At 40.9% G+C, this 26,396-nt stretch overlaps 1 protein-coding gene across 3 annotated transcripts in view; it reads right to left on the bottom strand.

The window, feature by feature from the left end:
• Col14a1 (collagen type XIV alpha 1 chain) overlaps positions 1-26,396 on the bottom strand; it is a 196,317-nt gene that overhangs the window by 132,293 nt on the left and 37,628 nt on the right. For all 3 annotated transcript variants that reach the window (XM_040730425.1, XM_040730423.1, XM_040730424.1), the window contains exons 6-8: positions 6,418-6,573; positions 5,443-5,562; positions 2,451-2,615 (exon numbers count right to left, since the gene is read on the bottom strand). In XM_040730425.1, the coding sequence (XP_040586359.1) occupies positions 2,451-2,615; positions 5,443-5,562; positions 6,418-6,573 (441 nt within the window). The remainder of the gene's footprint in view (positions 1-2,450; positions 2,616-5,442; positions 5,563-6,417; positions 6,574-26,396) is intronic.

The raw sequence follows: 26,396 nt of genomic DNA, 5'->3' as shown, positions 1-26,396 counted from the left end.
AATGGGTTTGTCAGAAGTTCTAAACCCTGAAGAGTGTTTTCAAAGTACAGAGTCCCACAGGTGGCCCTGGTTGGTAGAGATCTCCCTATGTAGACCAGGCTGACATGGAACTTACAGAGATCTGCCTGCCTTTACCTCCCAAGTGCCACAATTAAAGGTAGACACCACTATATCTGGCCTGATATAGGTATGTTTCTGAAGTATAGCTTGCCAGAAACCTTCTTCCTAGCTATTTCAATTTAGTAGGTATGGTAGTTCGAATAAAATACCACCCATACACCCATAGGGAGTGGCCTATTAGGAGGTATGGCCTTGTAGGAATAGGTATGGCATTGTCAGAGGAAGCGTGTCACTGGAGGTGGGCTTTGAGGTTTCAGAAGTTCGACCTAGATCCAGTGTTTCACCCTTCCTTCCTGTTGTCTGAGGATTCAGAAGTGAAACTCTCAGCAACCTCTTCAACGCCATGCCCCTCTCCATGCTGCCAAGTTTCCACACCATGCTTCTTGCCATGATGATAATGGACTAAACCTCTGAACTGGAAGCCATCCCAATTAGACCTCATAAAGAGTAGCTGTGGTCACAGTGTCGTGATATCTCAGAATCATTGTGATTTGCATTGCCCTGATGACTAAGGATGTTGAACAATTCTCTAAGTGTATCTAGGCCATTTGAGATTCTTCTGTTGAGAAATCTCTGTTTAAATCTATACTCGCTATTGGTTATTTTCATGTCCAGCTTCTTGAGTTCTTCTTGTATTTTGGAGAACAGCCCTCTGTCAGATGTGAGGCTGGTGAAGATCTTTCCCCATTCTGTAGGCTTCCATTTTGATGCAGGAGGAGCAGCTTGGTCCTGCCTCACTGTGATACGACATGCTTTGTTGACTCCCGTGGGAGGCCTGCCCCATTCTGAACAAAGGAGCAGTTGGATGGGGGGATGGGGAGACTGGAGGTGGGGGTAGGAAACAGGAAGAAAGGAGGGAGGGGTAACAGTAGTTGGCATGTAAAACATATGAAAAAATAGCAATAAAAAAAGTTGCCATGGTCACAGTATCTCTTCACAGCAATAGAAACCCTAAGACAGTGGGGTTAGGAAAGAAGCTTATGGTTTATTTCAGTAATGTATCAACTGTTGTCTTTTCTGACCTCTGCAGAACCTGAAAGTATTCTCTTCCAATGAAGAATACAGAAAGTTCATGAAAAGATTGAAGTATGTTCTTGATAAGCATATATACATATGTCTTTTGAGACAGGGTTTCTCTGTGTTGCTGGTACTGGAACTCACTCTACAGACAAGGATGGCCTTGAACTCACAGAGAGAGAGCCACCTGCCTCCTGACTGCTGGAATTATAGGTGTGCACCACCAATGCCTGGCTTGATAAGTATATCTTAATGAGACAAAAGATTGACATCAGAATAATTCACCGTGTAAAATACAACTAAGTGGGCCATAAGTAACAAGAGACTTTTAAATGTCTTCAGAGCCCTGTTGAGAGATTTGCTAAACCATTTGGTTTAATGTTTCAGTGTCTTGGCAATCGGGCTGTTGTTTTGTTTTGTTTTGTGCCAAAGTTTATTGGTCTCTACTAAACAGAAGACTTTCCTCTTGCCAGAGAAATTGTAAACATTTTAATTGAAGGCAAAGCTTATCATGTAAATATTTTTGTAATTATTCTGGATCTGTTGTATATATCCTTTTTCATAAATGATAGCATTCGGAGTGCTTGATTCAAGTCAGCCACACCACACAGCTTTAATAGCTGCAGGATTCTCAATTCCTTGAATATGTGGGAAGTGATTTCTTCACAACTAGCAAAGAGACAGCTATAAACTGACCCTGAAGAGCAAGCCGTGGCTGATTAAATGAAAACAAATGTGAATCTAACCTTCGCACATCACTATATGCTTTTCAAAAGATTTGTGCTCAATATTTGTCTTAAAGTTCCAAACACTGTGGTGTATGCGACACAATCACTCTTGTTTTAAATGAAGGAATCTGGACTCAGATGGCAAGCCTGATATAGAGGTGCACTGGCCTCTGACTTTCAAAGTAGCACATGTTGAATTAAGTGGTATGTACTTACATCCACAACAGAGGCTTGACCATAGAGACACATAGCAACATATTGCAGCTAAGTGTGTTGGCACTTGTAATCCCAGCACTCAAACTGATATAGGATCACAAGTTCAAGACCAGTGTCAGCTACTAGCCAGGCCTGTCTTAAAAACAACAGGGATTGGTTACATGGCTTGGAGGGGAAAGGAACTTCCTGCCAATCCCAATAAATTCCATTCTTGGAACTCACATGGAGAAAGCAGAGAATTGACCTTCACAAGTTATCCTCTGAATACACACACACACACACACACACACACACACACACACACACTTCCACCCATACTAGATACATAGACAACAAATAAATAAATAAAAATTTAAAAAGAAAACATACCTATGGCAAACAGCTCTACACCAGATTCACGGAGGTTTCTAGATGGTGGGATAATATCATCTTGGGATTTTCCATCTGTGATTAAAATGCCAATCTTGGAAACCCCACTCCTTGATCCTGCCTCTGGTTTGAAGCTATTCTCAAAAATGAAGTTCAGAGCAAGGCCTGGGAGAAATAAACAAAAAAACAAACATTTCTTGGAAATCATATCCCTATGATGTGTAGAGCTAAAAGGGTTTTTATTAGATGTGAGCCTTCATTTTCACAACAATCTGACAGGAGCTAATGAAAAACCCAAATCCACTAGAATAAAGATAATAAAAAAAAGAACCTGCTCATGTATCAGGTTATACAACATAGATGATAACACATTCTGAATTCTTCCTTGACTTCATTTCTTCAGAGGATGGAAAATACAGCAAATAGCAGCTGAGTTACAGCAGAATAACACATTTCCTTCATCTTAACAAAAAATATACTTCTCTTGGATGATTTAATGGGCATTTTTGTCTCTCACAACACTATTTAAGAAATCATTTATTATTTTTGGTTTTCCTCTTTTAAAATTAATATACAAAACAACAACATTATGTCAACGGATCTTTGAGACCACCAAATCACTCAACTAAACATTGGCTGTAGTCTTGTTAAGTATCGAAAATTAGGTTTTATGATAAAAGAAAACTCTCCCTTTTTCTCTCTTCTTGATCTTATTTATTTATTTTCCTTATTTGGGGGCAAGACTAAAGATCGACTCGAGAGCATCACATACGATTCATTGAACTAATCATGAATCTACATTCCCAACTGAGGTCTAAACTTGCTACTGCAAGTTTGGGCAATTTTTACCTGGGAAAGAGTAAGAAAACATTGCATCTGTGTTTAATAATTTTTCATGGGTATTAACAAATTCCACTAGAGCATGCTTCCAATTCGGAAGGCGATCAACTACCAAGTTGCCATTTGCCTAGATGTCCATAATAAGATCTTCACGGTTAAAGCTGAGTACCCAAGCCATATGCTAGTGGAGAGCAACAGCCATTCTAAGGTGAAAGCTGCTCAAATAGTGCTGGAGATGTGGCTCAGTGACAAAGTCCTCGTCTAGCCTGCAGAAGGTCCTGGGTTCAATCCCAGAGAGAGAGAGAGAGAGGGAGGGAGAGAATCTGAATCTAGAATTTGGTGCTTGACATTAATTTGTGCAAAAATCTCATCATTATTATTATTATCATTACTTCAAGTATTATGTCTTCACCCTTCTCTCTTCTGGAATTGCTGTTATCACGTGCCTTCACAGCTGTTCTATAGTTCTTGGATTTCTAGTTTGGGGTTTTTTTTTTTTTCCTTCTTTTACAGAGCTCATCAAGCTTAGAGATTCTTCATGAGTCCCTGTTGGTCTACTAAACCCATCAAATATGTTCTTCATTTGTTTTATAGTGGGTGTTTATTTGCTTTTTGTTCCCTTCCTACAGCTAGTATTTCTTTGGAAACTTTTAATTGGATTTCCATCTTTCCCCTTGAATTGCTCCTTTGTTATTGCATATTGTCTACTTTGTCCATAAAACTCATAAGTCCACTAAAAAAGTGAAATAAACCACTTACATGACACAGATAATTTTAATATAAATATTGCTATAATAGTTACTTATTTAAAATACTAGTGGGCCAAAGTCTTCAGATAGTTTCATGATAATTAGTAATTGGAGTTTCAAATAAGGATGAAGAAAAAAATCATTGATTAAAAATAAGATACCATTGAGGTGACGATGCACACTCAAAATCCGAGCACTCAGGAGGCAGAGGCAGGGGGATTGCTGAGTTCCGATCCTACCTACTCTACACAGCTAAGCTCTGTCTCAAGAAAGGGAAAGGAGAGGCTACTGAAAGAGCAAACACTATGTATTGCAGTTGCTGACCGCTATTGGCTACCATGATGGCTTCATTTCCTTCTAGAGCCTAGCTTCTTAAACTGTGGGTCACATGAACCCCTGTATATCTGGGGTCATTAGGCTGGCAAAAAAAATTCTGTCAACAGTTACAGGTTTCTGAATGCAGTGAACCACAAATTAATTAAAAATCAAATATGCAATGAGCAGGGCATGATGGTACACACGTTAAATCCCAGCACTGGGGAGGAAGATCTCTGTGAGTTTGAGGCCAGCCTGGTCTATACAAAGAGCTCCTGGCCAGTCAGGACTACACAGTGAGACACTGTCTCAAGTAAATACAAATAAATGTATATATAGATCGATGAATAAATAAAATAAATAGTATGTAATGAATCTGAGGTGTTTCTGGTTGCATTCGCCCATGTGGCATCACACAGCACGTCACTGCAGCCTTACTTCTGGATGCATAGCATGCACACTGCACTGTATGTATGTGCCATCATGCCGCACAATGCCAATAAACGCTGCCAATGCCTGGGTTTAATTTCAAGACTGTTGGGTGCTATGAATTGCAGTATTTAACTGACCCTAGCAAGTTGTCTACTTATATGGAAAACACAGTTGTTTAACTGGGGAAAGCAAATATTTTTAATGTTTTTCTATCCTCATTTCTCAGAATCTTTTTTAATCCTGGCACTTGGGAGGCAGAGGCAAGCAGATCCCAGTGAGTTCAAGGCCAGCTTGGTCTGCAGAGCGAGTGCCAGGACAGGCTCTGAAGCTACACAGAAAAACCCTGTCTTGGGAAACAAAACAAAACAAACAAACAAAAAAAACACTATGCAACCTCTTAAAAAGGAGCAAAACAAGCTGGGCGCACACCTTTAATCCCAGCACTCCGGAGGCAGAGGCAGGCGGATCTCTGTGAGTTTGAAGCCAGCCTGGTCTACAGAGAAAGTTCCAGGCTAGGATCCAAAGCAATACAGAGAAATCTTGTCTCAAAAAACAAAAATAGAAAACACTATGCCACCTCTTAAAAAGGAGCAAAATAAAGTAATACAATTGCTTTGCAAATATTTAGCTAAGAATGTGCACTGGAGAAAGCATACCTGTTAGGGTGTTCCCTCCTTTGTAGGGAAGGCTTCGGACAGCATCAATCACCTCGTCTTTTGTGTTAAAGGCATTCAAGTGCCACTCTATTCTGGGGTCCCCACTGTACTGTGCCAAGCCTGGAGCGCAGGAAGAGAAAACCGGAAGTTACTTGATGCTCAGGATCACGTGACCACTGGAGACCCGCCGAATGACTGATGGCATGGTGTAATCTGTCTAGCATTCTTTTCATTGCCTGGTGCTGCACTTTCAAAGAGAAATCCTGGCATCGGCTGAAGGAGTCTGGTTGGATGTATTTAGGAATGAAGGGAGTTTACATATTTTCTAGTTATCTAGAAGTTATCAAGTAACAAGCTATTTGGCAAATAAAAGCAAAAAGGCCGTCCGTGTGTAGATCAAAGATCTAGGTGCGTTTGCTGTCATTTTATTCTCAAAGGAATAATATTCCCTAATGATTACTTAGGTAAAGATAGGGTTTTTATAGAAAATATATTATGCTATTGCTTAGATATGACACAAAGATTTACAGGAGGTTTTTTTTTCCTTTTTATCTTAACTAGAATTAATTTGACACAGTTTATAATGCCAAAATATTATTCCTAGCTTTTTGATTTGACATTTCCCTGGACTTGGCTGCTTCTTTTAAACACAGATGGCTATGTGATGAATTCTTATGCAAGCGCAAGCTATGTTGTAAAGCTTCACTATTACCAACAGTAAAAGCAGGGTAAATACAGAGAATTAATGTATTCCATAGTCGAATGAATGGCAGCATGAATTGGAAATTTTAGTGGGGATATTATAACATTGCTAGGAATAAATACATGTTGACATGAACATGTGCTTTCAGGAGCAACAGTATAATTGATCCTTTGATAACTTTGAACGTAGCTCCATAAAAGGTTTCTGAATTTCTTAAGACTCTTGCAGACATTTCCCAACAGCAGCCAGGTCCTATGGTGCCTAAGGTGTACCGATCCGTGTCTTCTCCGAGCCCACGTTGAACGCTGTGACCAGGTTCTCCAAGAAATTCCGCACCAGCCTGAAGTTGAATCTCCCGATGCTCCAAGACCCATCCACCAGGATGACAATGTCGGCGATGGCTGGAGTTTCGCAGAAGAATTTGATTTCTGCAAAGTGCAAACAGCAGAAGCACATGTGTCACTGTCAGAAACTGGGAAAAGGGCGAGTCAAGTTCAATGTCCTTCAGACAACTTAGTGCTAAGAAAACAATAAAGCTCCCATCAGAGCTGCCATCTTTTTTTTATAACTCTTCCCTTAAACGACTTCTTCCAAGGAAAAACCTGTAGTAATGGTTGGCAGCAGACTGGAGGGTCTGGAAATCGTTAGCAAAGTGCTGTCAGGTTCAGGCCAACCTGGCAACTCATCTTGCTGTGTGCTTTAGAAAATGGTGTCTGTACAGAATCTTCCAGCCTGGGGCTTCAGCCTGCAGATTCTTTCCAGGAAAGGTCTCAACAGTGTCAGTGAGGGCCATCCACCCAACCTGGTGGCCCTGAAGAGCCTGTGCTAGATAAGCCAAGGCTAGGTGTTTAAAAATCGCACAGAGACCTTTGATTAAGTACGTTATCATTCGGAAAAAGAAAACTGAGGAGGGGTTCAAGGACTTCCCCAAGTCTGTTTTGTGTCTTGTTGCTGCTATTGTTGATTTTCATATTGCCTCTGTGTTACAGTAAGATTTTACCCCTAAATTTGAGCTGGGCAACTGGTGTTTTCAATACTTCAGTGAGTACTTCACACAGTGTTCCATAAGGACACCAGGTTGTTGGCATGGTACCACCAGTGCCTGATTGTCAGAATGGTGCCCACCCACTGCAGAAATGCTGGTAAAGAGGAGAAGAAACGTGCCTTCACAACCATAGGTGGTTGCCTAAGGAAGCACTGGTCTGCGGATAATCACGTGGAAGCCACCTCTGCTTACACACATCCAAGATGGTGGGATATTCTTAAAGCAGTTTATAAATCCTTGAAAATAAAGTAAGTGTGTGTGTGTGTGTGTTTAATTTTTTGCCAGACCAAAAAAATTCCCTACTTGGTTTATGTCTTATCATTAAAAGACAGTCTAGCAATATTTTAAATATAAATTGCATATTGAAAACCAAAATGCAAAAAATCACAATCAGAAAGAACATGAGTCATAGACAAGATATGCCCGCTGGTGAAGCAATGGCAAGGTGGAGATGTCGGGGAACTGCTATACTGATTGAATTTCAGATCTGCTGCACAGGAGGGAACTCATAGATAATACTACAAGCATGGTCAAAACCCATGGCTAGGAAAATAATCATCCCTGGGGGAGAACCTATTGATGTTGTTTTGCTAAATAGTCATGGTGTCAAATTGCCTTCTGAATATTCATGTTTGTATCCATAGATTTGTGCTCTCTCAAACTTGGTCAGAGATGCTTCTTATGGCAGTGGGGAATGGCTAATAACTCTTTTTATTTTAAATTTATTTATTCATTATGTATATTGTATTATGCCTGCATGTATGCTTGCATACCAGAGGAGAGCACCAGATCTCATTACAGACGGTTGTGAGCCATCATGTGTTTGCTGGGAATTGAACTCAGGACCTTTAGAAGAGCAACCAGTGTTCTTAACCTCCGAGCCATCTCTCCAGCCCTGAAACTCTTAACACTTCTAAGTGCTGAGAATAAACCACTGTGAGTGCTCGGCCACAGATGGAATATCTCATCAACCACCCTCTCCAAGACTCAGGGAATATCATGGAAGAGTGAGCAGAAAGAATGTATGAGCCCAAAGATGGGAGTGTGTGCTGTGAAATGCTGTCCTCTGGAAATGATGCGGCAGTTATACACATAAACTAATAGCAGAGCTATGATTGCCCGCGCATGATCAAGCAAGCAAAAAATCCCAGCATTAAGTGGGGAGGGGCTCCCAATACCCACCCCTAGCTGAGGAATGGCGGGCAGTTAGTTGATGGCTACTGAAGGAGGTAGAGTCACCTTAATGGGTGGCCATTGGTAGGTTGTCCACGCCCCAGTGGGTGACGTAGGCTATGCCCATGTGCACATGGTCAACACTAATTGGATTCAGCAGGTCATGACAAAAAAATGAATTTGGGAGAGACATATATTGGGGAAGGTGGGGACTGAAGGGGGAGGGATGTGATAAGATTGAGATATGTCATATATGTGTAGGAAATTTTTAAAAACCGAAAAACCAAATGATTTTATTATTAAAAAAAATAACCACCTGAACCACTGTGGCTAGCAAAAGAGACAGGCAGCCTAACAAATGTGTTTCTGCATCCTCCACGCCACATTTGCTTAAAGGAGCTGATTTTCTTTCCAGACATTAATATGCATGGAAGACCCAGATCCTTTTAGCAGATGGGAAAAATGTGCTTGCCAAGGGAATACTCCAGTCTTCACTGTGGAAGCTCAATGTTACAACTCAATCCAGAGCTATTAGTTACATTTTTGGCCCTAAATTTAATAGGAAAAAGATACCAGCCTTGCACTTAGGACTCAATCCTACTGCAACTTTAAAAAGCCTAAACCAGATACTGCCACAGTCCATGAGACAGAAATTCCTTAGGTTTTGGTCATAATCTGGGGAAATCGTTATCTTATTATGCTTCAAGAACTTATTTTTATTAGTTGTTAAATGAAGAGCATCTAACTCCCAAATGGTGTGGTTTTGTTTCTTTCAAAACTTCGAAAAATATTATTAAATCATTGAGAAAATACACAAAATATTTTTAGACATTTTCCTTTTGCTTACACTTTCTTGGAGTTCATGGCTGCCTGTTTTTGCAGTTCTAGGAATGAACAAGAGGCCACACTCATCTGAGGCAAGCATTCTCTCTCTCTCTGAGCTGTCTTCCCAGGTGTAGAAAAGATTCCAGACAGAAAATCCCTTCTGCTTATCCAGAAGAGTGAAGAAGCTTAAGTTTTCTGTTTTCAAAATGATTTCCAATGAAAATATCCTCTCGATTAAGCTCACTCATAAATAAATTCTATATAGGCCCAAAGTCAAAGTATTGATAACTTTAATTATACTAAAGCTTGAAAATTGCTCACATAAACAAAACACCTTAAAGGAAATTTTTAAAGCCATGCATTGGTTAACACCTATAACCACATCACTTGCAAGTCTGAAGCAGCAAAAGGATCACCAGGATTTGGGCTTATAACAAACAAACAGAAAGAGGAGAAAAATGATAGATTACAACCAAGAAGGAACATTATACAATAGGAAAAACTGAAAAATACTACTTTCAAGAGTAAAGAATCATGAACAGACATTCTAGAGGACAAGAAATAAAGGCCAATGAGTGAACAAAGAAATATTTAATTGTTTTAGTGTCCCAAACAAGACGATGCTGATATGTAATGTGTGCTCATTCAACTGGCAAAAATTAACAGATGTATTGCCACTCGCTAATGCTCTAAAGATGAAAATATACTTAAGCATGTATTTGCCAAAACATGCATAGAAACACTGGTCAAAATTAGAAAACATGAAGGAAAGCTGCCACTTACATACATGTAGAGACATGCATTCATAAGCTGGAAGACTCAGCATACTAATGATATCAACTATTCTGAAGTTGATAGGCAGATTTAATTTTATCCCTAATAAACTCCAGCTAATACACATCCTGCTTTGCTCTTTGTGGCTTTGGTAAATCACTGACCAGAACCGACTTGGGAGGAAAAGAGTTTATTTCAGAATATTGGTTCCAGTCCATCGATGAGGGAAGGCAAGGCATGAACTCAGGGCAGCAACCTGAAGCAGAGACCATGGAAGAACACTGCTTACTTGCTTTTTGCCTTGGCTTGCTCAACTTCCTTTCTTCTACAGTCGAGGCCCACCTGCCCAGGGATGGCACTGCCAACAGTGAAGCTGGCCCTCACACATCAATCAGCAGTCAAAAACAAACAAACAGCAAAAATGACCCACAAAGCAAGCCTATACACCAATCTGATCAAAGCGATTCTTCATTGAAATTCTTTCTTCCCAGGTATGTCAAGTTGTATCAGGTTTACAAAAACTAGGTACGACAGGACAAATAATAACAAGTGTGATTATAGTAAGTATAAAATAGTAGGTCCAATATAACAATGTGAGCCCTCGGAGGGCCTCTCAGGTAATCCTAGTGAAAATATAGATGGCTGCAAGCTCTTTGAAGCACATCTCTTCCAGTTCCTTCTACTGAGGTACAGTTGCTGATGTTGATGCTCTGTCACCCCACTGGCAAGTCTGTGACTCTTGCACAGTTGAGGCAGAAGGCAAGAGTCAAACAGTAATGCGGTTCATAACAGCACACTTCTAGGGATGGCACAGACACCCATTACTAGCTAGAGGAAGAGTACCCAACACACAATGGAACGTTAGACAACAAACTTAAGTGAGGTAGTTCTCGGGAATGCAGAGGTCTGGATGAGCCTCTGTAGATGCTGCTAGCTGGTGATAGTGTTATTTGGTACCAGTAAGCTTCAGAAGATTCCATTTAGCATGATGCGGAAAAAATATGCCTCAATGTAGGGCAATGAGGTAAAAAGCACAAACAAGAGAGGGTACAGCAATAGAGCCAGTATGATGGATCCCTGGAAGAAGGGAAAGCTGTCACTGGGCTGGTGGCAGTGTCATATATCATGGTTGAAGCTATGGGTCTAAGACTTTAGGAGACAAGAGGCTAGACATTAAAATAATTAAGCAACTACTTGAAAAAAAAAAGGAAGAAACAATCCTCTCTAGCACATAGACTGTATCATCAGGAAAAATAATTCCAGGGTCTATGTCATACAAGTATGTGATACAAGCATCCAAGCTCTAACTTAGCACATTTTGAAATTCATATCCATGTCCTGTCTTCTAGAAACTCACATCTGTGTATGCAAACTGGAAGTAATTAACAAGCAGAAAATGCAGTAAAATGACCTTGGGTAAAGCGACCCCAGATTAATTAAGCATGAAGATGTTTAGAAGATCTTGGTGATTTCATAATCTGTCATAAAGGATAATGATATTCCTTCTGTTCTAATTGTCTAATTATAGTTTAAGCAGAAATGTTTGTGTGCTCATGAAGACAAGTATACGTCAACACAAGTGTATCAAAATAGAAACACTGCCAGAAGACATTTTGCCAGGTAAAGCCTCGTTCATCCCCGAAGCTTTCCCCGAAGTCATTTAATGAGACTTATCTCCTCTGCATTTATTTACTGTAGTCTTTCCAGTGAACTGCTCTATTCGCTCACATTGCCGTCCGCCTGCCTGCGAACACCGTGAAGGAGACAGTCCATGGCTCTCTCTTTAAACCCTTCGACCTGATCAGCTCTCAGCCTGTATTCATGAAGAGTAGGAAATCATGTTCCTAAAACTAAATGCTTTGCTAGGCTTCGGGGGAGATGTCTGTAACCCCAGCACTCAGAAGACTAAGATGAGGGAATCATGTGTTCAAGGCTAACCAGTGTGCATTGTGAGACCCTGTGTCAAATAACAACAATAATAAAAGATTTTCGGTTTTTGAAAAACCTGTGCTTTCAGCACTAGAGACACTAGGAAGTCAGGTTGCAGTACCTCGGCGATCTGGGAGGCTATGTCAGAATCACTTGTCTTCCACATGAAAGGGGAGCATGTATTATTCTTACTCACCCTGACTTACTAGAGAGCCAGGAGAAAAAAAAAACAACCTCATAATCATTTCACCAGGATCCATGATTAATTTAGTGGCTTTGAATTATTTTCTTTTGCTCCACTAGAAAAATATCTGAGGCATCCAAAGGAAAGTTATGACTGCAGAATATTGGTTTCTGTTTTGTTTTCTTTTTCTTTTTTTCTCCTTTTTTTAAACTTAAATCTTCTGTGAGATTACATTTCAGGACAATGGGAAAGAAAATTCTTAAGAAATGGATAAGGAGGAGGCGGAGGCAGGCGGATCTCTGTGAGTTCGAGGTCAGCCTGGTCTACAGACCGAGTTCTAGGGCAATACAGAGAAACCCTGTCTCGAAAAACCATAAAAAAAGAAAAAAAAGAATAAAGAAGAGATAGATGAGGAACTCTTAGAAACTGTCACCAAGCAGGCACTGGCTCCAGGTGTATTTTATTTGCCCAAAGCTCAATAATTTTTTTAGCACATTGGCCCATTTTGATTCTTTGTGTTTGGTTTTTATTTTTTATTTGTTTAAAAGGTTGTTTTCCATTGTACATACCAACCACAGCTCTTCCTCCCCTTCTCCAGCTCTCCCCTCCACCTCCCCATCCCCAACCCCCCCCCCAATTTACTCCTCAGTAAGGCTAAGGCCTCCCATGGGGAGCCAACAAAGTCTGGCTGAGGCAGGACCAAGCCCCTCCCCCTGCATAGAAGCTGAGCAAGGCATCCTTCCAAAGGGAACCTGTTCCAAAAGGTCAGTTTATACACCAGGGATAAATCCTGGTCCCACTGCTAGTTATTCCACAGACTGCCCAAACCACAAAGCTGTCATCCACATTCAGAGGGCCTAGTTCAGCCCCATGCAGACTTCCCAGATATCAGTCCAGAGTCAGTGAGCTCCCACTAGCTCGGATCGGCTGTCTCCCTGGGCCTCCCCATCATGATCCTGCCCCTGCCCTGCTCATACAATGCCATCTCCCTTTCTCAACTGGACTCCAGGAGCTCCCCCCCAGTGTTTAGCTGTGAATCTCTGAATCTGCCGCCACCAGTCACTGGAGGAAGGTTCCGCAATGGCAGCTAGGGTGGTCATCAATCTGATTACAGGGGAAGACCTATTCCAGGCACCCTCTCCACTACTGCTAGGAGTCCTAGCTGGGGTCATCCCTGTGGATTCTTGGGAGTTAGCACCAGATTTCTCCCTAACCCCATTATGGATCCCTCTATCCAAATTTCTCTTTCTTTGTTCACCCTCTCTGTCCCTCCCCCAACTCAACCATCCTGTTCCCTCATGTTCTCCTCCCCCCCTCCCCTTAGCCCCTCCCTCTCCTTCATGTGGATCAATTAAATTGAATTGAAGACCCTGATATTAATCCACACACCTATGAATAACTGATTTTTTTGACAAAGAAGCCAAAATTGTACAATGGAAAAAGAATGTATCTTCAACAAATGGTGCTAGCATAACTGGATATTGACATGTAGAAGAATGCAAATAGATCCATATCTATCAACATGCACAAAACTCAAATCCAAGTGGATCAAAGACTTCAACATGAATGCAGCTACACTGAACCTGATAAAAGAGAAATTGAACCTGACAGAAGAGAAAGTAGGAAGTAGCCTTGAATGCACAGGAGACCCCTTCCTAAATATACCACCAGTAGCACAGGCACTGAGAATAACAAGTAATAAATGGAACCTCCTGAAACTAAGAAGCTCCTGTAAGGCAAAGGACATACTCAACAAGACAAAAAGGCAGCCTACAGAATGGGAAAAGAGCTTCACCAATCCCACATCCGACAGAGGACTGATCTCCAAAATATATAAAGAACTCAAGAAACTGGACACCAAAATACCAAATAAACAATTTAAAAATGGGGTACAGATCTAACCAGAGAATTCTTAACAGAAGAAACTCAAATGGCTGGAATACATTTAAGGAATTGCTCAACACCCCTAGCCATCAGGGAAATGCAAATGAAAAGGACTCTAAGATACCATTTTACACTGGTCAGAATGGCTAAGATCAAAAACACTGATGACAGCTTATAATGGAGAGGATGTGGAGTAAGGGGAACACTCCTCCATTGCTGGTTGGAGGGCAAACTTGTACAACCACATTGGAATCAGTATGGCAGAGTCTCAGAAAATTAGGAACCAGTCTACCTCAAGGCCCAGCAATACCACTCTTTGGTATACACCCAAAAGACACACATTCATACCACAAGGACATTTATTCAACAATGTTCACAGCAGCATCATTAGTGATAGCTAGAACCTGGAAACAACCTTGTGGGAGCCCACATATTTGACTCCATTCCATCTTGACTTGAGGTCAGAGAACTCTATTCTTGATCCTTAAGGCCAGAAAACAGGATGTTTAATCTAAGGCATGGTTACTAGATGTTTTATTCCTCAAGGTGAAAGGGCAAGATGTTTAATAAAGGGCATGGTTATTAGATGCTTTGAAATTAAGGAAGTGGATATTAGACGTAAGGAAAAAGATAGCCAGGCTACAACCTATAACCCCCGAAAAGCTAGGTAACAAGGAGGACCCTGAGAGAGACATGCCTGGATGCCCCTGGGAAGGGGAAATAGGTAAAATGTCCACTTGGATTAAGTAAGTAATTAAGGGAATAATTACACTTGTGTGTTCCTTGTATGGTGGTAAGGAAGTTTTTTTCCCCCTCCCCTTTGCTTTGGGTATAAAAGCTATGCAAAATAAAATCCCAGGCATCTACAGTATTTACTGAGAGCTCTCCCAACTCCATCTTCTGTATTTTGTCTCTTTCTTTTCTCAATCCTCACTCCCCCTTTCAGGCATGTTCAAAAAGGTCAGCAGGTTTCAGACACAACCTAGGTGCCTCTCACCCAAAGAATGGATAAAGAAAGTGTGGTACATTTACTCATCAGTAAAAAACAATGACATCTTGAAATTTGCAGGCAAATGGATGGAACTAGGGGAAAAAACACATCCTGGGTGAGGTAACCCAGATCCAGAAAGACAAATATGGTATGTCCTCACTCATAAGTGAATATTAGACATAATGAAAAGGATAACCAGGTTACAATCCACAACCTCTGAGAAGCTAAGTAGCAAGGAGGAACCTAAGAAAGACATGCATGCATGCCTGTAGGAAGGGGAAATAGATACGATCTCCATTTTGATTCTTGCATTATGCCCAAAAGGAAACATTATTGTCACTGTTCAAAACCCAAAACTAAAGTTCATAAACACAAGTGACTGACTCCATGGTCATTATCAGAGGTAGGACTAGATTCCAGAACTTCAAACTGAACTTTTCTAAAGCACAAGGTTATGGCTTCCATAAACATTGTCTTCACAAATGCCCAGGTGACAACTTTGAAAATTGTCAGCTAGTGGGTATGGAGCATGGATATTTCAGCTCTAGTTGTCATTCATTTTAACCAGAATAAAGTTAATTCTTATCTTCTCAGGTCTTGGTGGAGGTGTACCTCATAAGGCAACTGTACTAGCAACTTTTTCATTGCCTGAACAAAATACCTGCCCTCAAGAACTTTGAAAAGGAAATATGGTTTTAAGAGTCTTAGCTGTCTGTGTGGGAAGGATGCAGTAGGGCAGAGTCATTCACATCATGGAGGCCAGGATAGGAGTATAGGAAAGAGTCAATATGAGATAGCCCAAAACAAGACTGTCCCAGTGACATACATCCTTTAAGGCAACCCTTACTTTCTACCTTTGGTTTCCTTCCAACCATGCCATCATATTGTGAATCCATCAAGGAATTTATCTAATCACCTCTAAAATCACCATTATGGGCATTCCAATAACGTGCTGTAGTAAGCTCTTAGATGCCTCTCAACCCAATCAATAGACAATTGAATCTGTCACCATGGCATCCTTGATGGACATCGATGTAGCACAGCATTTCCCCAATGTCCTCTTCCTAACCTGCTCTTCATTATTCCTGGAATGTCTTATTTCTTAGAAAAAAACTGGTGCCCAGTGGTGGTGGCACATACTTTTAACTCAGGAGGCAGAGGCAGGAGGATCTCTGTGAGTTCAAAGGCAGCCTGGTCTACACAGAGCTAGTTCCAGGACAGCCAGGGCTATTACACAGAAAAACCCTGCCTTGAGACAAAAAAACAGGAAAGAAAAGAAAAAAACTGCAGAAATGAGTAGTGATTGTTTTATGTCATTAATTCAGACTGAGCTATGTGTACCTACACATTTGACCAAACATTAGACTAGATGTGTTTATGAAAGTGTTTCTTGGTAAGACAGTAAAGCAGATTGCTTTGTCTACTGAGGGTGGGCCTCACCTAACCAACTGAACATCTGTATCTGAACAGAGCCAAAGACAATTGAAGAGGGAGTTCCTGCCAGCTGCCTAGATGCCCTAGGACAGCAGTTTTTCTTGCCTTGAGTTTTCTGGGTGTTAGTCTAGAGTTGATGCCGTAAACTCCCACCTTCCAATTTGAACTAAATCTATACTTTCTTGTTTCCTGAGTCCCCAGCTTGCTGATTGACTCCATGATTTTGTAAGACATCCCCTTACAAATCTCTTTCCTTACAAATGTCTTTTCAATCAAATCTTAATGGGGGATATCCTTCTGTGTGTGTGTGTGTGTGTGTGTGTGTGTGTGTGTGTGTGTGTGTGTATGTATATATTTCTTTTATTGGTTGATGAATAAAACACTGATTGGGCAATAGCCAGGCAGGAAGTATAGGTGGAGCTACCAGACATGGAGAATCCTGGGTAGAGAGGAAGGAAAGAGAGACCAACAGGAAGAGACGCCTTATAGAGACCGGGAAGATAGGACGCACCAGGCATTCTCTGGTAAGATAAGGCCATGTAGAAATACATAGATTAGTAGCTATGAGTCAATAATTAAGACAGAGCTAGCCAATAAGAAGCCCTAGCTAAACCAGGCGTTTATGGTGCATGCGTTTAATCCAAGCACTGGGGAGGCAGAGGCAGGCGGATCTCTGTGAGTTCAAGACCAGCCTGGTCTACCAGGAGAATTCCAGGACAGGCTCCAAAACAATACAGAGAAACCCTGTCTTGAAAAACGAAGAAGGAGAAGGAGAAGGAGAAGGAGAAGGAGAAGGAGAAGGAGAAGGAGAAGGAGAAGGAGAAGGAGAAGGAGAAGGAGAAGGAGAAGGAGAAGGAGAAGGAGAAGGAGAAGAAGAAGAAGAAGAAGAAGAAGAAGAAGAAGAAGAAGAAGAAGAAGAAGAAGAAGAAGAAGAAGAAGAAGAAGAAGACCTAGCTATCAGCCAATGGTTTGTAAATTGATGTAAGTCTTTGTGTGTTTATTTGGGGTTAATCAGCTGGTCCAGACTGGAAAGAAACCAATATCAATCATATATGATAAATGTTCTTCCCACTTCATAGAAAGGGTATTGAATAACTGGAGAGGGTAGGAACTCTGCCCACTCCCCATACACTGAGAAGATGGAAAGTCTAAATTCAAAGGTAGGGCTGACTATAAAGTCTGAGCTCCTTAGCCAAATGCACAGCAAATACTATCACAAAAGAAAAACCAGAGGGAGAAAGACAGAGACAGAGACAGAGACAGATGGAGGGAGGGAAGGAAGCAAAAATCGACAAGCTGTGGATATACACAGCATGAAATCAAATCCATAGGCATTTGTCCTACAGTTGACCTACAGTGCATAACACCACAACAACTTTCAGGAATGTGAAGCCCAGTTGCTGCACCACAGCCAGGAGAATATTTCAACTGCCACTCAGAGCTCTGAATCATAGCAATAACTGACAGTCCTATAAACAGCACAGTCATCACATTGCCCCTCTGCTCGTGGGGCCTGGGAGCAGACAGCTGCTTCCATATTTAAAGGGCTGTCAACTTGGAAGGGGGATTAGAAGTTTCTGTATGCACACAGGAGACTACGGGTGACAGATTTCAACTCAATTATAGACAGGCTGTCTGACTGGGAGCAGTAATAGCTGTTAACTAAAGCAGATGAGCTCGGTATGGTGGTACACAGCTGTGGCCACGGAACTTGAGAAACTGAGGCTGGACTGTTCTCATCAGTTGGAGGCCAGCCTGGGATACATGGTAAAATAATGTCTAAAATAAAATGTATAGAAAAGAAAACAGACAGAACAAGTAAGGAGCCTCAAACACATTCTCTGTGGTCTAACTACCTGGTTGTTCAATAATTGCCAACACTAAATCCCAAGATTACTGCCCCCCAACCCCCACAAAACTGAGCTAAACTATTCATTGTGCTTTTCAAAGCTTTCCTTAACTCTTCACTTGTCTGTATTTAGTTCTCGATTCATGCCAATACAGTTAATATTCTTTCCCAACAACTCTCATATTTTAGCCATTCACTTTTTACACACACACACACATACACACACACACACACACACACACACACACAGCTTATCTTCCTTCTCAAAAGTGAACCTGCCACAATCACAGCATCTAAAATAGATTAGAAGTCCTTTGAAAACACATGATGCTCTCTAACAACTTTTGTATGAAGTCAGTTTTAAGATTTTGTTTATATAGATCCCTGGTTGCTTCCTGGTTTTCTCAACAGTGACTTAAGATAGGCTATTTTGTCTTATCAACTCTGCTTTCAGATAAAATTTTCTCAAAGTCTAGAGCCCGTGTATAACAGTCTCATTTGTTTTCAGCTCTTCCTAAAGTATGTTATTGCACAGATTTTTCCCTGAATATCTGGCTGTGTGCTTACTTTAGTTGTTCTAGGTGAGTGCCTATTAACTCAGAAGCTCAGCCATTTCTGTGACTAATTCACTAATAACTAGTCCCCAACAACTTTAAGTTCAAAACATCTGTTCTCTTTGATGTCAACAGTTAGCTCTGCAGGGCCAGAGACAAGGAGTTCTAGAATATTCTTAGACAAGAAATTCAGGACTGATCAGAAGAGAGACACCAGTCTGGAAAGAGATGGACTCTGCCCAAGTCACTAACAGTACTCATACTAGCAAAGTAACTGATGTACTTAAACATTACAATTTATTTTTCAAACGTGGAAATTTGAAATTTTACTTTGGATGCAGCAAAGCATTCTTACTACTGTGGAAGTCATGGGTTGGAAATGATAACTTTTACTCCAGGCCAAGCAAAGAAAAAGTCCAGAATTTGTTAAATTATCAAGGGCAGTAAAGGAGAAATGAGAAAACTGAAGTAACCAGGGCTAAAGGTATAGTTCAATGGCAAAGTGCTTGTCTAGTGTCCTTGAGTCCCTGGGTCTGATTCTCAGTAATTGAATGAATGAATGCCACATTATCTAGGACTTCTCCCGTATGACAGTGGAATGTTTAGCAACCATGTAACTTGGAAAGCACCCCTAGGCCCTTTGTGATTACGTGGAGAAACTTGCCATACCAGCTCTCATATACCAAGAGACAGAGACAGGATAATCCATGGAAGCTCACTGGCCACCTAACCTGACATACACTGGCATGAACAAGAAACCCTGTCTCAAACAAGAGGAAAAGTGGCACACGGGGCTGTTCTCTAACCTCTACGTGTAAACTGTGGAGGCTATGCTCACACACACGTGCACACACACTCAGACACAGCCACACACATGCACCATGCAAATATATACACATGCAAAGATATTTAAGAGCTGTGTGTATATTTTATGATGTTGGAAAAGCAATGAAACTGCCCACTGACAAATTGCTGAAGATGTTTGCTGCTGCTGGGTGCAATGGTCTAGTCCACATCTAAAGCCCAATAGCACACTTCTAACCAGCACAAAACTCCCCACACACACACTTTTAAGAATGGAGTCAGGATTTAGCCAGCATTTGTCTAAAAACTCACCTGTATCCCTGTGTTTTAACTGATCTTCTGATCCCTGTCTAACTGAAGTTTAAATCCCAAATAGTTCCACTGTTTCAAAGAAGAATCCACAGTCTTGAATTTGGCATATGAAAGCCCTGAAAAACTAGCGGGACAGGTGGCACATTTTTAAATCAGTCTCCCAGTTATGACTTAGAAACCATAAGGTGTCAAAGGTGATGTGAAGGCTCAGCACTCGGGAGACAGAGGCCCGTGGATCTCTGTGTCGAAAGTCAACCTAAATTACACAGCAAGTTCCACGGCATCCAGGGTCACACAGAGCTCTGTCTCAGAAGAAGAGGAGAAGGAGGAGGGACAGGAGGAGAAGGAGAAAAAGGAGGAGGAGGAGGAGAAAACATGCCTTGAGAGTCATAGTAAGACCTAGCTACATCCAAATATGATGATTATGCATAACTCTAGACTCCTCATCTAGAGAAGCCATTTGCTACCTGTGCTGAGCTGCAATGAGCTACACAAGCTCCATGAGAGTAGACATCTACCAACCATGTTCATCAGTTAACCCCAAGGATATTGGTCATTGTCAAGTCAACATAAAAGATAGGCCTCTTAGTCAAGTATGAAACATTTATAATTCCAGCACTGGGGAGTTAGAGGCAGAAAGGTCAGGAATTCAAGACCAGACTCAGCAAGTTTGAGACTAGCCTCAAGTGTGTGAGAACAGACAGATAGATAGATAGATAGATAGATAGATAGATAGATAGATAGATAGAGGTAGGTAGTTAGGCAGACAGATAGATAGATAGATAGATAGATAGATAGATACATAGATAGATAGATAGATAGATAGATAGATAGATATAGATAGATGATACAGATGATATATTAGATGGATAGATATAGCTAGATAGGTAGACAGACAGACAGATCTACAAATATACTTTCTAGTATTTGGAGGATCTTGTTTATTTTATTATCATGTTTGTTTAGGTTTTTTTTAAACAAGATGTTTCACTATGTAGATCAGGTTGGCCTTAAGCTCATCCTCCCTGTGTGTTGGGAATACAGCTTGCACCACCATGCTGAGCTTCAAGCATTCTAATATTAATGATAATTTTTAAATAGTACTCACTGTGTACTAAGCACTTAACTCAAGTTAATACTTTCAGTCTTCACAACTAACACAGGAGTTCTCAAGTTTCAGGCTTAAAAGAAAACGCAAATGTGAACATAGAAGAAAGGGAATCTTTCGCAGATTCAAAAATGAGATTATACCCTAAGCAATTTTGATTAGAAATAACAAGAGAAAGCAAATGTCCACAGAAAATGAACCAGTTTCAATACATATGAAAGTTTTAAACCCTCTGAGGCAAGAATCAGCAGCCATATTCTGAAGAGGTCAAGATAGGAAATACTTGAGTCTTTGCCGGCCATATGATCTCTTCTGGAACACTTCAGCGCTGATACTGTGGGAGCGCAGCCATAGACAGTATGTCAGGAATGAACAAAGCTGTGCTCCAACAATTGTCTAAAAAGTAGCAGAGGACTGGGTTGGCCCACAGAGTATTGTTATTTTGGAAAGAAGACCAAACCCATTTCATGTTTTTAGGATTTTCTTTCTTAGAAAACCAGAGCCCTATTGTGTGAAGGAAAATTAATAAAAATTTAAGAAGAAAAGAAAATGAGAAGTCTAGTCTCCAGTCTCCAGTTCTTTCCCTAAAACAGAGAACACAAAGAGAAAACAGAGGGCTGCCTAAGGCAACACTGTGTGAAAGCACCTAACCTCATCTGAAACAGAAGACAAGCAGGGTCAAGCCCATTAGTACATGGGGAGGGAAAGACAGACTTGGTGGGTTTAATTGAAAACAAAAAACATTAGCAGAAAAGAAAGAATCCTTATGCTTCTTGTCCTATCTGATCCATAATCTTTTCCAATCTGGTTCTGCATTCTTATGCAAAATGCCAAAAATAATTAGAGAAAGCTGTTTGGACAGCCATGGGGAAATGGCCATTCATGTCAATGTGCCAATGCTACTCAAAGGCAAATACCACTTTCGTTTGCAAGCTGGTTTCTGAGTAATGAAGAAATATGCACAGTGCACTAAAACTAAGTAACTATTTCACAGCACAGAAGTTTTAGCTAAACATCCGGGCTCCTTGCATTTAAGTGAAAAATGTGAAATGACTGTTTATGAGCTACTCTCAGTACAAATGCTCATACTGGAAGACTGTAGATTGTGGGGAAAACAAAGGACAACATATTTCGATGTGAATCGTGGGGCTGTCTCATCCTGGGAAGGGTGTATGCTAAGTCTTGGCAGGGACTATGAGTTGTTAGTGGCCTCCACTCACGTTACTCCTCCTGGGAGCCTTAAAGATGGCCTGCACTGTTACCACCTACTTCCCTTTCTTCTCTTCCTGAGCCCACTTTTCTTTTTCTTGCCCCATAGCCCACTCTGGTCTGGAACTCACGATGGAACCTAAGATGTTTTCAGACTTTCTGTTCCTTCTGTCTCTACCTCCCTAAAGCACTGGGACCTCTGGGTCTCTGGCATCCATTCCATGCCTAGCCGGAATTCACTGACAATTCTTTCCTATAGTCTGCGCCTTTATAGGGTCCTCACAGCCCCTGCACACACCTCTCTTGAAAATAATCCCATCCTTGCCCCTCCACATCTCCTGGGAGTCGCAGCCCCCACATAGGTCCCCATCACTGCAATAAGCCTGCCTGACCAGGATTCAGGAATGTCCCTCACGAATATATCTCCAAGGGAGTACATGCACTGTGAACTGTCCAATCCCCTGATGGGGGATGTTCTTCTGTATATATGTTTCTATTATTGGTTAATGAATAAAATACTGATTGGCCAGTAGAGACAGGAAGATAGGAGGGGCTAGGAGTCGAGAATGCTGGGGAGAGAGGTGGAAAGGGGCCATGAGGAGATGCCATGTAGAGACCGGGAAGATAGGACAGGCCAGGTGTTCTCTGGTAATAATTAAGACAGAGCCAGCCAATAAGAAGCCCTAGATATCGGCCAACAGTTTATAAATTAATGTAAGTCTTTGTGTGTTTATTTGGGGCAAAGCAACTATGGGACCAGGCAGGACAGAAACCTCCATCTTCAATCCTCAAAGGCTTTGAAAGTTTCTCAGAACATATGCCCATATCACCCGCGATTTTTCATTATTGTCTTATTTGTTTTTCATTCCTGTCACTCAGTCCCGGGTTTTGGAAGAGCAAGAGGAAGATATTTAAGGCAAAGAGCAAAGAAAGTAGGACTATTTAGTAATACACAGCTAGAACTAATAAATTCTGAAGCCACATGAATCCACAGATTTTTATCTCAAACATCCTCTAAGTATGAAAAGGCAAAGAATACTAATTCAAATATTAACTGAGAACTTACCCCTAGTCCCTAATCACCCGGGGCACATCACACTCCCCACCCCTGCCCGCTGAAGCCCCAGAGACCTGGGTGCAGCCTCCCCACAAGCCAAAACATACAACACTGCATCTACAGCCATGGGAGCCTTGGCCCCACCCTCACTGTGAGAGGAAGAGACCACCCAAGCCACTGGCCCCACCTACAACAACTGGATGAAGGGAAACCTCCTGAATCACACCTAAGCCACTGGCCCCACCTACACCAACTGGATGAAGGGAGACCCCTGAATCACAGGCCCCACCTGCACTGGAGGAAGAGATGGGTGGATGGCAGTACAAGAACATAGTCAACAACATAATGAGTAACATGACACCAGCAAATGATGGGGAAGTCCCATGTATATGTCAATAAAGCACTGTTGGCCAATAGGGAAGCAAGATAGGTGGGACTAGGAGTCAAGGAGGATTCTGGGAAAAAGAAACACAGAGAGACAATGTAGCCCACCAGAGAAGTAAGATGTCCAGACTCTTTTCTCCGGTAAGAGAAATACTTAGATTAACAATTATGGAGTAAATACTTAAGTCAGAGATAGCCAGTAAGAAATCAAGCAAATGGCCCACAGCTTCATAATTAATATAGCCTCCTGTGTCTTCATTTGGGACTGATGCAGCTCTGGAACCAGGCTGGCGGGAAGACTTTACTCTACAAGCAAAGACCAGGGGTTCTACACCAGCAAGACCTGAACATCTCAAATATTAACTGAGGACTTAAAAAATACCACATTAAAATGCTAGTGTATGTACTTTATCAAAAAGAAACGGAAACATATAAGTCAAAAACTGATGTATTCGGAGTTCAGGATGTCACTTAGTAGCAAAATATGTGCCAGGCATACGCAAGGTCCTGGGTGGGTTCAATTCCCAGCACTGTCCACACACCACCCAAAATACAAATAAGCAAACAGACAAACAAAAAAAGATTAAGGAAAAGAAAGACTTTGGTTCCTGAGGCCAAGTAAGGCTGGAAGGAAGGATACTTTTTCCTTCATTGCCCATTGTTTAATTTTTGACTCTTAATATTGAAGCACATCAATATTTTCCATACTCATTAGCCTATGTTAAAATGAGTGACAAGAGCCGGGCATTGGTGGCACACACCTTTAATCCTAGCACTCAGGAGGCAGAGGCAAGGGGATTTCTGTGAGTTCGAGGCCAGCCTGGTCTATGAGAGCTAGTTCCAGGACAGCCTCCAAAGCCACAGAGAAACCCTGTCTCGGGAAAAAACAAAACAAAACAAAAAAATGAGTGACAAAGCACCGCTGATTATGAATAAAAGCACTGATCCAAGCTTTGCCTCATCCTAGGCAAACCCTCTGTCCCTACGCTAGCTACATCCTGACCCTCCCGCCTTTATGCTATAACTCTTTATTTTAAGACGGTGCCTCACTACATTACCCAGGTTTGCCTTTTATTCGTGATACAGCCCAGGCAAATCCTGAACTTGCAATTCTCCTGCCTCAGCTTCTGGTTCCCAGATCTTTTTGAATCTACATTTCTAGGCCATAAGCAAAAAGCAAATATCCAACTTTAGGTAACAGACAGTGTGTCCTGTCTACACTGCCTATTTTGTAATATATAAAATGATATCTATGGTTGCACATACAAATAGGAAAATTGAGGATACTGAGACTCATGTGTTTCACTTGGAAGATACTGACATAGAAAATTAAATGAGCTGTGTGAAACTGACCTGAGATAAAATAAAAGATATAACAAAACAAAGGCGGAGAAATTCTTGGTAGACAGGAAACTATGGAACCCTGTAAGCATTATAAGGATTGTTGAGATATGCTAAAGCTATCAGCTACTTGTTGACTTTGCTAAGTTTCATGTGCACATTAAATCTTAACACAATTATATCAAAGAAATACAAAAGAATGAACACTTTCCAGGTCAGTAGAAGGGTAAATATATATATATATATACATATATATGTATATATATATATATATATATATAAAGAGAACAGGAACCATAAATAGAGGTGAAAAACATTAAAAATGTGAATACAAAGCAGAGAAATAAGTGGTAAGTCTAAAATTACCAGTAATTTGAGCAAATTTAAGTGAATACAGTTATAAATAAATAAATATTGCTACCATAAGATTGAATATTCAAAGGCCACTCAATCTTCTTCACAAGATTACTCAGTATAAACCTGGGAACACAAATATAGTGGCAGTTTAAAAAGCAAGAATGGGGGTCTGGAGAGATGACTCAGAGGTTAGGTCCTCTTCCTAGAGGACCCAGGTTCAATTCCTAGTACCTGTGTCTGCTCACACCTGTCTATCACCCCAGTTCCAGGGGATCTGACATCCTCACACTGACATACATGCAGTTAAAACACCAATGCACACACATAAGTAAAAATAAAGTATTAAAACAATAAAAAGCAAGAATGAATTGTCTTGCGAATACTACACCCAATAAAGAGGCCATAACTACATTTATTTTAGACACTGAGTATTTGAGACAAATACTATATGACTAGTAACAAAAGGGATCATTATAAATATCAAAAGTAAATTTTCCCTGGGAAATATAACTCTCATTTATATGTCACCAGCATTACAAGAATTTAAAATAGGCAGTTTCAAATAGAAGTGGACAAACATTAGTGAGGGAAATTAAAACACATTTTTTCTCAAGGACATGTGGAATGAATCTAACCATTGACCATATTTAAGCAATAAAATATCTCAACAAATTTTTAAAAATATCCCTGCATACCACATTCTCTGAACACAGTGCAATAAAGTCGGATACTAGTAATAAATGAATTTGTTTAAGACCACCACATGTTTAAAATTAATAGCTTATTTGAAGTAAGTCATGGACTAAAGAAGACAACCTAGCGGAAATTATAAAATATTAATGTTGTACGTCAAGGCATTGGATGCAATGTGAGCAATATCTGGATAGTTTTAAAAATGCATGGCACAGTGGAGGAGGAGCACAAATGAGAACCCAGTGTTACAGACAGCTGACCATGAACTCCTGCCTGCTCTAACTATCCACGAGGGAAGTCCCTAAAGTGAAGACACAGCAAGGAATATGACAGGACAGCGTTCA

Source organism: Mesocricetus auratus, unplaced genomic scaffold, assembly GCF_017639785.1.
Source record: "Mesocricetus auratus isolate SY011 unplaced genomic scaffold, BCM_Maur_2.0 Super-Scaffold_100023, whole genome shotgun sequence".
In the NCBI taxonomy this organism is placed as follows: Eukaryota; Metazoa; Chordata; class Mammalia; order Rodentia; family Cricetidae; genus Mesocricetus; species Mesocricetus auratus.
This window is presented reverse-complemented; position numbering and strand designations above follow the sequence as displayed.